General features: G+C 43.8%; 1 protein-coding gene across 1 annotated transcript in view; it reads right to left on the reverse strand.

The window, feature by feature from the left end:
* LOC133415497 (ras-specific guanine nucleotide-releasing factor 1-like) overlaps nt 1-14089 on the reverse strand; it is a 46174-nt gene that overhangs the window by 5443 nt on the left and 26642 nt on the right. The window contains exons 14-19 of the mRNA XM_061701628.1: nt 12057-12305; nt 6826-7199; nt 5304-5420; nt 1155-1325; nt 540-646; nt 350-462 (exon numbers count right to left, since the gene is read on the reverse strand). Coding sequence (XP_061557612.1) covers nt 350-462; nt 540-646; nt 1155-1325; nt 5304-5420; nt 6826-7199; nt 12057-12305 — 1131 coding nt within the window. The remainder of the gene's footprint in view (nt 1-349; nt 463-539; nt 647-1154; nt 1326-5303; nt 5421-6825; nt 7200-12056; nt 12306-14089) is intronic.

The raw sequence follows: 14089 nt of genomic DNA on the forward strand, positions 1-14089 counted from the left end.
TTAGTGGATAATGATTTGCTGAAGCACTTCAGCAACACAAACACATACGTGTGTAAGCAATGCTGTGCGTCTCTGGACGCAGATTCACCATGCTTTATGCGTCCCTGCTCATTTTTGTGTTTCAGACGCGGGATGCACATCAAAGGAGATCCCTGTTATTATAAGTAAGTTATCGGAGTGATGTTGGTGAATGGACAATGGTATTGTGAACCTTAATTTGTTGGTGATGAATTATGTGTTATGGAGTCGACTTTTTAATCACAAAAAGCAAAAAGTACTGAGTATTTTTGTAAATAAAATATCGGTATCATATCAATGTGTAATCAGGTCTTTAAATACAGAAACTCACCTAATAATGTTAGCAGCAGCCTTTCTTTCCTGTGTCAGGAGCTCTGGGTCATGCATCACCTCCTCAAGAAAGCCAATTACTCTCATTTTCAGCTCTGAGTTCAGCTCAAAGTCCTGCAGATCAACAACAAGTGTCATTGCAGAATTCATTTTTTTTTTTTTATAAAGGTAAAAATTGTGTGTGTGTGTACCTGGGAGTGTTTGGAAACCCAGTGGCGCAGCACATTTAGGACACGGTTTGTGGCTGCTCTTCTGATGACAAACTCTTTGTCTCCATTCCGCTGGTCTGTAGGGAAACCTGCCACCAGGTTGAAGATACGGGTGTATCTTAAAAAATTACAATGTCATGGAAAGCTGAATTTATTCAGTAGTTCAATTCAAAATGTGCACCTCATATAGTACATAGATTCACTCCACACCGAGTGAAATATTTCATGATTAAATTATTCATAATTTCGATGCTCATAGTTTACAGCTAATGAAAACCCCAAATTCAACATCTCAAGAAATGTAAGTATAACGAGAAACAATAAAAATTAGTTTTAATAGTGAATTTAGGTAGGAAAAGGAAGGAAATCAGTGGAATCGAACATCACTACTGCATACTACAACCAATAAATAACACAATGGTAAAACAATACCTCTCACTACCTTTGTATTCTGTAAAGACAGAATCTTCCAGTATTGGATTGCATTTGTTTGTATATGTAGTTGTGATGCATTGATGCATTCTCCCAGAGAAACAATGTTAAGGAAAAAAAACCTCCATCTAACCATACATTACATATTTCTGTAGATTATTTGACCTGTGCTGGCGAGGGACATGCGGCGGTACTTCTCCTTGGTCGGCGTGCCCTCGTTGGCACCGGCTGTGGCAATGGCGAAGGCCGAGGCCGCCGAGAGGGCGCTCCGGTTATTGTCCAGCTCCCGGCAAGATGACACCACCATGGTGTTGTTGAAGGAGAACAGCGTAAACTCTGTGGGCGAAGAAGAATTTTATTTGAAAACTGCAAGTAAAGGTGTTTTTTTTTCAGTTATTGAGAAAAGCGGAGTACTTGGAGGAGAGATTTAAACCCCTCACGTCAGCAATGTGAATCAATCATAAAACCTTTATTAACTGCATAGTCAATGTTTTAAGTAATATATGAACATTTTAACTGTCATATGAAAGTTAACCACTGTTAATATTAAGACAACAACATAATAAAACACAGAAGTTGGAACTTAAATGACAAATGACGGAGATGATTCATGTGGCAGATGTGCCTCAGATGTCACACTTGTGTTGAAATGTAACAGGAAGTTGGCCACTGTAGACTGTAGAAACTGTAGAGAGAAAAAAAAACTACCCAAAAAAAAACTGTCACAGTTTTGTCTGCAAGTGATGTCTCAAGTTATTCTCTTCTTAATACTGCTTGGTAAGGTTGCTACTTCTTTTGGAATAAGTAACCAAAGGAGAAAAAAAAACAACAACAAAAAAGCCAAAGAAAAAGCAAAATGCGTGATCATCCTTGGATGCTCCTCAAACTGAGCTCTCATGACGTTACATATTTTTTTGTCACGATCTGTCTTTTTGTTTTTGTTAGATTATATTTAGTTTTGCTTCATGTTCTGTCTTGTTTTCCTGTGTCCCATGTTCATGTCTTGTCTTCTTGTCATTTTTTTTGTTCCCCCTGTTCTCGTCCGCCCTGTTCCTTGTGTCTACCAATCTGCTCCCACCAGCCACCTGTGTCTTGTCCAGGTGTGCTTTGTTGTCTCGTCAGTTTCGCAGTTTTTAGTTCTCTGGTTTCGCAGCCGAGGCGTAGAGGGGGTCCAGTTTGGTGGCCTCAGTATTGCATCTCTGCTTTTTGCAGATGATGTGGTTCTGTTTGCTTCATCAAGCCGTAACCTCCAATTCTCACTGGAGCAGTTCGCAGCCGAGTGTGAAGCGGCTAGATGAGAATCAGCACCTCCAAATCTGAGACCGTGGTCCTCAGTCGGAAAAGGGTGGCGTGCCCTCTCCAGGTCGGGGATGAGATCCTGCCACAAGTGGAGTAGTTCAAGTATCTTGGGGTCTTGTTCACGAGTGAGGGAAGAAATTGAACGGGAGATCGACAGACGGATCGGTGCAGCGTCTGCAGTGATGCGGACTTTGTATCGGTCCGTTGTGGTAAAGAAGGAGCTAAGCCGAAAGGCGAAGCTCTCGATTTACCGGTCAATCTACGTTCCTACCCTCACCTATGGTTATGAGTTGTGGGTCGTGACCGAAAGAACAAGATCCCGGATACAAGCGGCCGAAATGAGTTTCCTCCGCAGGGTGTCCGGGCTCTCCCTTAGAGATAGGGTGAGAAGCTCGGTCATCCGGGAGGATCTCAGAGTAGAGCCGCTGCTCCTCCGCATCGAAAGGAGCCAGATGAGGTGGCTGGGGCATCTGATTCGGATGCCTCCCGGACGCCTCCCTGGTGAGGTGTTCCGGGCGCGTCCCACCGGGAGGAGACCCAGGACACGACCCATGACACGCTGGAGAGACTACATCCTTCGGCTGGCCTGGGAACGCCTCGGGATCCCCCCGGAAGAGCTGGATGAAGTGGCTGGGGAGAGGGAAGTCTGGGCGTCCCTGCTAAAGCTATTGCCCCCGCGACCCGACCTGGATAAGCGGTAGAAAATGGATGGATGGATGGTTTCTTTCGGTCTGTGTCTGTTCATTGTTTTTTGTTATTGCGGTCGTCATACGTCATTTTTCCTGTATTGCTGATTGTTTTGTTTCCACATGTTTCTTAATTAATTTGGACCTTGTTTTTTGGACTTTGTTAGTTAAGTATTTTGATAATTCCATGTGCCTTTTTTCTTGCCTTTTTATTTTAAAAAATAAATATATATATTTTTTAGACTAGTACACTCCCACCTTGCCTCTCTGCTTCCCTGCACTTGGTACTCCACTTTTGCCAACTCCACCACGCAAACCTGCATCGTAGATGACTTCAGAGGTTCCATCCATTTTCTTTACCGCTTATCCTCACTAGGGTCGCGGGCTGCTGGAGCCTATCCCAGCTATCTTCGGGTGGGAGGCGGGGTACACCCCATACCGGTCGCCAGCCAATCGCAGGGCACACAGAAACAAACAACCATTCACACTCACATTCACACCTACGGTGAACTGTGAGGCAGATGTGCTAACCAGTCGTCCACCGTGCCGGCCTTCAGAGGTTCCACTGTATAAAATGTGTTCTTGTTTTTTAACGATTAGGTGTATCAAAGCCCTGCGACTGGAAGGCAACCAGTCCAGGGTGTACCCCATACCTCGCCCAAAGTCAGCCTAGATCGGTTCAAGTTCACCTCCAACCAAAAATAAAACAAAATAACAGTGTTGCCCAATGGAGGGCAGCCTTGAGTCGAGGCAGACTGAGTTGTGTGAGTGTGTGTCCTGCAGCTTGTGTCAGTGAATGAGATGACATTGTAAACGCAGTGTTTGCCTGTGTGCCTCCCCCTCATACTTCCTCCCTGCCTTCCTCCATCGAACCGGGGGCGGTAATAGAAGAACACGCACATGGTTGCTAAGGTACAAGGTTTCCTTCCGCCTACACTCGTACACACTGGCTTCCCTTGTATCCAACACTGTGGGAGGAGAACACACTGGGGATTAATTGTGCCTGACTGCCAACGGGGTGGATGGTCCTTCTCCACGTGGTAGCAGCAGGTCCAAGAACCTGTGGGTGTTTTGTTTTTTTCTCTCTTTCCCAACAAGCCCTCGTTTGGTTTTTGAGGAACTTGATATTTTCCACATTGAAAAGTTGCTGCATGTGCACCGTTCCTGCAGTCTTTTAACTCGCTCCTTAAACAGATCACTTCGACTCAGCAGTGCTGGTGCATGCTTCTATATCAGTGATTGCCAACCACAATAGCCTGTTCAGAGAGATCATTAGGTGGGCTGAAGGAAATGTAATTTAATTGATCAGAAACTAAGACGTATCCACTACAAATAATGTATCTTTGGGCTTCTATCTATGCCAGCGACGTATCGTGCTAGGCAGAACAATTTAATACTCTTCCACTAGATGGCAGAAAGAACAAATAATGTGTGCATGCCATTCAGACAACAGAATAATAGCTTTGGGTTCAACAAGGTGGCACGGTGAGCGACTGGTTAGAGCGTCTGCCTCACAGTTCTGAGGACCGGGGTTCAATCCCTAACCCTGCCTGTGTGGAGTTTGCATGTTCTCCCCGTGCCTGCGTGGGTTTTCTCCGGTTTCCTCCCACATCCCAAAAACATGTATGGTAGGTTAATTGAAGACTCTAAATTGCCCGTAAGTGTGAATGTGAGTGCGGGTGGTTGTTTGTTTGTATGTGCCTTGCGATTGGCTGGCAACCAGTTCAGGGTGTACCCCGCCTCCTGCCCGATGATAGCTGGGATAGGCTCCAGCACGCCCGCGGCCCTTGTGAGGAGGCTCAGAAAATGGATGGATGAATTTCTGACCAGTCGTCCACCGTGCCGCCTAGTCAGAAATTATGAGAAAAACAATTTCATAATATAATTTTTTTAATTACAAGCGTAAAAGTGTTATTGTTGTTATTTTACTAAATAAATATTTTAAAAAGCCAGTTTTATTTTTTTATTTTTTCAAGAATATGTTGTATGTGTCACCACTAGTCTAAACACGGTATTTGGATTAATATTGCATTTGTGAAATAAGAATTAAAAAGATGAATTTATCAATTTTAATCGCTCTCAGGGGGCTGCCATGTTGGGCGATATCGCCCTCTGATGTAGACCGAAATTAATGTCACAACTACTCTTGCGGTGCAAACGTCACGTGACCAAACCCATAAAATGGGCAGCGTACTCTCTGTGTAACGTATGCTGCGATAACCAGCATAAACTATGGCTTGATGACAAGATGGTTTGTACCCAAACTTGCTAACATTTTGTTAAAACCATCATGTCATCAAATTGTAACTTGTGTTACTGGGATACCTACCACAGTTTTTTGACTTGACATTCTTGGGCGTTGACGGCGACTTGGGAGGAGACATCTCTGCTTCTGTCTCATCATTCTGACATGGTTCTTCGTCACGTGCCTCTCTCACTGACAGATCTGGATAGGGACAAAAGGATAGAGGTGTGGTCAGATGAAACTCTTTCCCTCTGGAGAGAAAGGGAATTTGTATTTGTTGAAATGATGCCCTCCATACATCCATCCATTTTCTCAGCGTGATAAGTGTGGGTGTTGAAAAAGTGTTGGGGGAGGGGGGGGCTTGTGGGACCGATATTCCCCATCAGTGCAACACCCCTGACAACTACTACAACTATCCATCCATCCATTTTCTGAGCCGCTTCTCCTCACTAGGGTCGCGGGCGTGCTGGAGCCCATCCCAGCTGTCATCGGGCAGGAGGCGGGGTACACCCTGGACTGGTTGCCAGCCAATCGCAGGGCACATACAAACAAACAACCATTCGCACTCACAGTCATGCCTACGGGCAATTTAGAGTCTCCAATTCATGCATGTTTTTGGGATGTGGGAGGAAACCGGAGAGCCCGGAGAAAACCCACGCAGGCACGGGGAGAACATGCAAACTCCACACAGGCGGGGCCGGGGGTTGAACCCGGGTCCTCAGAACTGTGAGGCTGATGCTCTAACCAGTCGGCCACCGTGCCGCCCTACTACAACTACTACTCCAAAAAATAAATTAGTTTTATATCGAGCTTTTCTGCAAGTAAAGAAACTATTTTCAACTAAAATACTAACAAACTTTCTCTTCATGGGCTCTGTGTCAAAGTGCGAACATATCACACATTTGTGAACATCCATCCATCCATCCATTATCTGAGCCGGTTATTCCCACAAGTGTCGTGGGAGCGCTGGAGCCTATCCCAGCTATCATCAGGCAGGAGGCGGGGTACACCCTGAACTGGTTGCCAGCCAATCGCAGGGCACATACAAACAAACAAACAACCATTCGCACTCACATTCACACCTACGGGCAATTGAGAGTCTTCAATCAACCTACCATGCATGTTTTTGGGATGTGGCAGGAAACCGGAGTGCCCGGAGAAAACCCACATAGGCACGGGGAGAACATGCAAACTCCACACAGGAGGGGCCGGGGATTGAACCCTGGTCCTCAGAACTGTGAGGCAGACACTCTAACCAGTCGTCCACCGTGCCGCCCATTTGTGAACATATCACATTAATAAACCTCATGTAAAGACTGCTTTATATTGCTCTGCCTTTGTTTCTGAATGTGGAGATCTGTTCTGTGTAGGGGCGGATCAATTCTATTGGGATACAGGGCCACGGGGCAACCTAAAATCCTAAAAAAGCTTTACCACCTTTAACAGAAATCTGTGATGTATCTGGTTTTCAAAATAATGATATATTAAAAAGATGGATTGCTTGATGGATTGGTTTGCAAGTGGTCCTTGGATCCTTCCAATTTTCTATATGCAGTTTGGACACCCCTTATATAGCATAAATGCAAGACAACAGTTGCGTTCTAACCTTGCTTGTTGAGGACAGGGTCATCAGCCTTGCTCTCGGCTTTGGCTTCTCCCTCATCTGGAATCTTACTGGCCATGGTGCTGGACACAAACAGCTTGTTGATGTCCAGGGTGGTCTTCCCAAAGGGGGACATGGCAGTGTGCATGCTCGCGTAGCCATTGGGGGAGCAGCTGACCGCGGCCAGGTCCAGCGCTTTGCCCCCAGTGATGATGGGAATGTTCAGCGAGAGCTTGCGACGGCGGTTGGGCGACGACGTTTTGGTGATGGTGAGTGGCGGAGGGGAGGAGAACTTGCGACTGGCACGTGGCGATGTGGGCGGCTCGCCATACAGGAGTTTGTTGTTCTGGCTGCTGGCGAAGAAAAGCTCCAAAGCACTGCAGCGAGGGAGAGTTCATTTCAATATGCATATCTTCTTAAACATTAAAATTTCGATTGAATGGGAATACTTTCTACAAGAAGTTTGGAGTCTGTCTGTGGTGTTTTTTTTTTTTTTTTTTAACCTTTGTGAGGTTTAAGATCTTTCAAATCTCTGTTTTAGTTCATCCCAAAATGTTTTTCACAGGGTTGAGGTCAACTTCTTCCACAATAAAGTCAAAGTAAAATCCAAATGCCTTTATGAACCTGGATTTGTGCACTGGGAACAGAAAAACATTTTTTTTTTTTTTTATGTTTTCCATTAGATGACATCATTTCTAAATTTTTGGGCAAAGGGGCAATTTCATGTAAGATTCTTAGTTTCTGAAAGAGGACCGTGTGAGTCGATATTTATTCTGTTAACTTATACATGTAACCTTTTGAGTTCTATCAATGTTTAGGGTCACATTAGGTCTTTGTTATCAAAAGTAGGACTAACTATTTTGATGTTTTAATATTGTGTGTTGGTTAACTTCTCTTTACACTTGGATGACTCCAGAGAATGTTAAATTGCTTCTTAAAACCAGTGGTGGGAAATAACAAAGTACAAATACTTCAGTAAAGTACTTTAGGTTTCGCTACTGTACTTGAGTATTTTTACTCCGTACATTTTAAAACAGATATCGCCTATAGGCAAAAATAGACTCAGTACTTTTTTCAAACTCCGCGAACGACACAAAACCTTTGTAAATACAGAGAGGTAAAGTCAACTAAAATCTTGATTGATTGATTTGTTGATTGATTGATTGATTGAGGTCTTGGGAACATACGGGAAAAACAGACATTAACATGGAAAAACGTGAAATAGGGAGCATTAACAACTATGATGCAACCGATTCAGAGAGTAAGGTATTCCCCATCCTTGGCCTTATTCAAGAGAATAATTTTGCTGTTGGCTACAAAAATGATTTGTAGTTAATGTGTTGCCTTGTTTCAGCTTGTGGCATTCAGGAATTCTCCATATAATCATTAGAAAAACACACACATAGTGTAGTTGTATTTTTTTCAGTTGTTATCAAGAGCAAATGTTGCACATTTTATGTTGTTTTGTTTTGCTCATGCAGGACATTACCAGTTCGGTCCTGATTATTCTGTCAAGATTGTCAAGTGATTATTTTTTTCTTCCCAGTTTGAGCACTATCCAAGTTAATAAAAGAAGGAAACTATTTTGTGTGCAAAAATGTTTATTTTCATTGTGCTAAGTTATCAAAATGAGTATTGACAAATATTGATGTATAATTGACAGTAATGTTTTTACAGTTTTTACTTTTGTACTTAAGTACATTTCAATCTGTACTTTTTTTAAACTTTTACTTAAGGAGTTAAATCAGTTTTTCAACTTTTACCACAGTATTTCTTTCTGTACTTCTACAAGAACAGTACTGTATACGAATACACTGTGAGTACTTTTGCCACCTCTTTTTTAAAAAATGCCTGTAGAGTTAATAAAAGTTGTGATGAAGGCCCGAGTTTTAGGAAATGATGAAAATACAGTTCAAGGGTCAGTATTTCCCTAAGGACTTATGGGAAACCTTTATTTTCTAAATAAAACAAATTGTCTATTTTAAGGGTTCTTATCCAAATAGTCTCGTCTTCTTGTGCAGCCTGCTAACAAACAGCAAAGGTGGGGATAATTAAAAAAAACTACAATTACATTGAAAATCAAAAATAAAATTGTTGATCTTTCTAATACTTTAGAGATGGTACACGGATGATACACTTGTTGTTTGTGTGCGCGCGTGTGTGTGTGTGCGTGTGTGTGTGTGTGTGTGTGTGTTGTGTACGCAGGGGAGCACATTTGGGAAATCCAGCCTCTTCTTTTTTTATGGGAGTGACATCGTTTAAGACAGCATCTTCCTTGCACTGAGAGCCACCCCCTCTGAAGACCTATAAATAGCCTGTCAAGTGACAGCGTTGGAAGGCACGGGTGCTGCCAACAGCAACCAGCCCGGGGGAGGCCCACTGAGACATTTGGAAGAGAGAGAAGGAGCGAGAGAGAGAAGGAGAGAGAGAGAGAGAGAGAGAGAGAGAGAGAGAGAGAGAGAGAGAGAGAAGCAAGGTGGGAGAGGTTAGGCTAGAGTCGGTGACATAGCGGATATGGATTCCTCCACAGTGAAGGCTGCTGTATGAGAGTGGGTGTGTGGGACGCTACCGCCACTCCTACAATATGTGCTGTGTCCACTTGCCTCATTTGTTAAGAAAGTGAAAGAGGTGTTATGATAAATAAGGAGGATAAAACAGGAAGAGGATGGACGGAAACTGCAGACAAAAAGGAGCGGGTGATGGAGTACAAAACACCACCATCAACATTTAATACTGCTGCAGATGAGAGGAGGGGGCGAGGGAGGCATGCAGGGATGGAGGAAGAGGATGAGGAGAGGGTGGGGTCCTGCAGCAAAGTAAAGGGTTGTCATAGCGACAGCACAGCAGAGAGAGGGATGGTCTGACTTGTGGAAAGAGAAATAAAAAGAGAGAGAGGAGGTTGAAGGAAAGGTGGGTGGGCTTCAGCGGAGGGTGACGTCCTTCTCCGTTCCTCACCTGGACGTCCACGGGATGGACAGTGCAAGGGAAAAATCTGGGGGAAAGATTTTCACTGCAGTGGAAAAAATATATACAGGTATGAGGTTTTAAAACTTGTGGTTAGAACTTCTGCCTCACAGTTCGGATGTCTGGTGTTTTAATCGCAGCTCTTTCTGTGTGGAGTCTGCATGTTCTCGCCATGCTTGCATGGGTTGCTCCGGGTACTCCAGTTTCTTCCCACATTCCAAAACCATCCATGTTCAGCTCATTGAAGACTCGAAGTTGTCCATAGGTGTGAAGCGGAGTATGAATTGGAGTATTGATTGCCTGGCAACCACCCCGCCGCACTCCCAAAGTATGCTGGGATAGTGCTTGTCTCCATTTGGGTCATGGAGGAGCTTTAGAAATTGGATCGATGGATGGGTCCTTAAAACATACAAGCTTTTTTCTACAATCTGGAGCATTAAACCTCTTTTACAACACTGGAACCTCGTAGGCCCGCCACACACCAAGTGACGTGGCCGAACTGAACTGTCGCGCAGTGTGCAGGATTTGGCAACTAGTTTTCATGAGTGGCCGACTGTCGGCCACTAGTTTTGCTACGATTCAGAATTTGTGAACAGTGTCACAATGTCACAGATGGGACGGCTAACCAAAAATGACATGTCGTATCACATTAGCTTTCCTAACAAAATTATACCTTTCAGGGTATAAACTAGATTCAGCCGGCCGCCAGTGCAGTGCATTGTATTTATTGTGTTTTACAATAATACTTAACTATATTTATAATTTCATATGCACCTGTGGATGAAAAAGCAAAGTGTGGCGAGTCTCTGTTGTGGAAATGCACCAGTGCATTTACTGAATGGAGCCAACAGCCTCTCAAATATCCACAAGACACAGAAACAAGGTCATTCTGTTTCTACCTTGACAATCGCTCCATCCATCCATCAGTTTTCTGAGCCGCTTCTCCTCACTAGGGTTGCGGGAGTGCTGGAGTCTATCCCAGCTATCTTCGGGCAGGAGGCGGGGTACACCCTGAACTGGTTGCCAGCCAATCCCAGGGCACAAATAACCACTCACACTCACATTCACACCTAGGGGCAACTTAAAGTTGTCGATCAACCTACCATGCATGTTTTTGGGTTGTGGGAGGAAACCGGAGTGCTCGTAGAAAACCCACGCAGGCACGGGGAGAACATGCAAACTCCACACGTCAAAACGTTTTCCGATAAGAACACCTGGGGTAGCAGTTTTTCCATTGCAGCGAGTTGATTATATGTGTGAGGGTCAATCCCCTGGTGTGCGTGAGAGATTGTATTTTTGGGGGGGATTGTCCAGTTCAGTTGCTTTCTGCCACATCACTCTGCGTGCAGTGTACCTTAGGTGGTACAGATTACAGTTCAATCAAAAATCTGGTCGAACAAGAACTCGGTAGTTCCAACCATCATGCTGTGTGATCTCGGCAAAACTTGTGAGACTTCAGCTCAGTGAGCATCAACAGGTGTGTTTTTTTTCAGTATTTTATGTGTACATGTGTTTGTTTGTTGTTGTTGTTTTTGCTTGTTTAACAGTTGGCAACAGTTTGTAATGCACATTACTCACATTACTGGCTCTTCGAGCACAGGAGTGGAACATCATCAGTCGCTGTTTATGACACTTTAACTTTTGACAGAGCTCAAAGTCAAAGCCACTGATAAATATTTACAGAAGACTTATTGTAATTGGTTTTTTTTTGTTTTAAAACAGTCGCCAGGGGTTTTAGTAACATGTCCTTGAAATACCTTTGTCAAAATATCCCAAGGAACTTTACACACCCTGTTTCTTGTCGTGCTGAAATCAACCCATTTAAAATGCCAGCCTTGTCTCATGCAAGTGAGCAACTAGACACCCCGCCCCTATCTACTGCTGGGTCAACAACGTTTGGGGATTTCGAAACCATGACAACCTGGAGGTCGGGGCATTGAACAGGCAGCCAGAGCCAGGTGTGTTGAAAAACTACAAAGACAATAAAAGCATTTTCACCTGTGGAGGCAGCAGTTCGTACACTACAGTATACTGTGTGTATGTGGCGCATGGACACATCACCAAAAACAAATACTCCCGACTACCATGTCAACAACTTCACCAAACAATATTCCGATTGTCTTAAGCTAGGGCTGATAGCACACGCTAATCAATGCATCCAACAAAATTAAAAGCAGCTCTGCTTACCATTGGCCTTGACAAGATATGACTCTACAGAATCAAATGAAATCTTTCAGATCACAAAAAAAAAAGACAAAGACAATGCTCACCGTGCAGGTATGGCGCTGATGGGCTTCTTGTAGATGGTGATGAGCTTGTCCAACACGACGTCTGCACGGGTGAAAACGCGGTAGGAGTGCAAGAAAGTGTTCAGGAAGTCGATGGAGAGAAAGCGCAGGTCGGTCAGCCTCTCCAGCAAGCGTTCGACGCTGGCGTAGCGGATCTGCAGCACCTTGCAGGAGTTCATCATCTTGCTGAAGCGGATGTCGACGTCGTCGCAGTACAAGCTGGTGTCGGACCTGCAAGGACAGTACAGAATGAGGCTGACTTCGAGGGACACTGCTTGTAGTCACTGAGAAGACTATAAAAGTTGTTAAGGAAGACAGTTTTCACAAGGGCTGACTCTACCTTAATTTTTGTCTGAATATCAAATTGACTTTTAGAGGTTACGAATGCAAACGAACTAGTCTGGGCAGCAGCCTAAGAATACGCCATCTCAGTTACCGCCATACTTAGTGTTTTTTATTTGTGTTTTACATGTATGGCCGAAAAGGGTTTTTCAGACACATATTTACTGTTATTATTTCACTACTGACCATACCGCATTTCTACTCTCTAAGTATTGGGACCACCAAGTGGCCAATAAAACTTCCAGGAGTGAAAATGTGAGGCCGGCCACAGGTCGAACGACACCAACCGCGACTGAAGTGGACCAACACAAACAGATTACAGTTTGCAACTCTTCGCCACACACCAAGCGAACATCTACAGATGCGCTGCAACGGAACTGCGACCCTATATCCGTTTTTTTTTAGGCCTCACATACACTGTACTGTACTGTACTGTAATAGTATTATTATTATTATTATTTTTTTTTTTAATTGAACCACAAAACCATGGTGCGATTGTCAAGGAGGAAAGCAGATTGCCTCAAAGAGAGGAATAAGAGATGAGACTGAAGGAGAGTGAGGATATTTTGACAATGATTGATCGTCCCATTCACTGACTTTCTTAAAATTAATTTTTACTTTGGTGACAGACTCTCCAGGCTTTGCTTTCTAGCCACAGGTACATATAAAATAAAATTATAATTATAGTTGAGTTGTACCCCGGCTCTCGCCCAAAGATAGCTGGGATAGGCTCCAGCACGCCCATGACCCTAGTGAGGATAAGTGGTACAGAAAATGAATGGATATTATTGTAAAACCCAAACTGTATATGCAGCATTTGTACTGTAGACAATGCCACGGAAGCCGGCGGCTGGCTGGTTTTCGCCTATGTTGAGATTCTCGTTTTTTTTTGGTGAAAGCTCAGGTGCATTTTTGATTGGCTGTTACATCTGAGACGTTGCGATGCTGTTCACTGGCGATTCAAATATTGAATCATAGCAAAACTAGTGGACAGACAAGTTGGCCACTCATGAAAACCAGTTGCTGAACCCCGCACACTGGGTGACAGTTCAGTCGGTTTCGGCTGTGTCACTTGGTGTGCGGCAGGCCTACAGTAAGAAAATACAGTATGGAGTTACATGGAAAGTCGTTTGAGTATTTATTCGGTATCCCTGATATCCTACTTAAGATCCATGTACTAGTATGGTTTTTGACCTCACTAGTAAGACAATTCAGCGCACTAGTAGAACAAACGTTTGTTTTTGTGCTATTATGGCTCCAAATACCGGAGACAAATGTTTTAACATACTTGGCCAATAAAGATGATTCCGATTCTGATGAGGGTGCACTAGTTGAATGACTGTCTTACTATTTGGGGTTTTTTCTGCCTTTCACTACCATATTATATTTCTGTTATACTAGTGCTGTGCGTTACTAGTACTACCAGTGAGGTGCTTGATATACAGTAGAACCGAATAATTTCACTAATAGTAGAAGTCACACACAGTTATGAACTACTGCACAGTTTTGCCTCACTAGTACAATTTCGTTGACCTACTAGTATATCAAGGTTGTCCTCTTAGTGTGAAAAAAGGTCATACAGTAGTGGTAGGCAGTAATGTAGTGGACAAAACGTTACTAGTAAGAAAGTCATTCTACTTGTGTAGCCTAGTTGTTCTACTCGTGTGCTGATT

Source organism: Phycodurus eques, chromosome 2 (assembly GCF_024500275.1).
Source record: "Phycodurus eques isolate BA_2022a chromosome 2, UOR_Pequ_1.1, whole genome shotgun sequence".
Classification (NCBI taxonomy): Eukaryota; Metazoa; Chordata; class Actinopteri; order Syngnathiformes; family Syngnathidae; genus Phycodurus; species Phycodurus eques.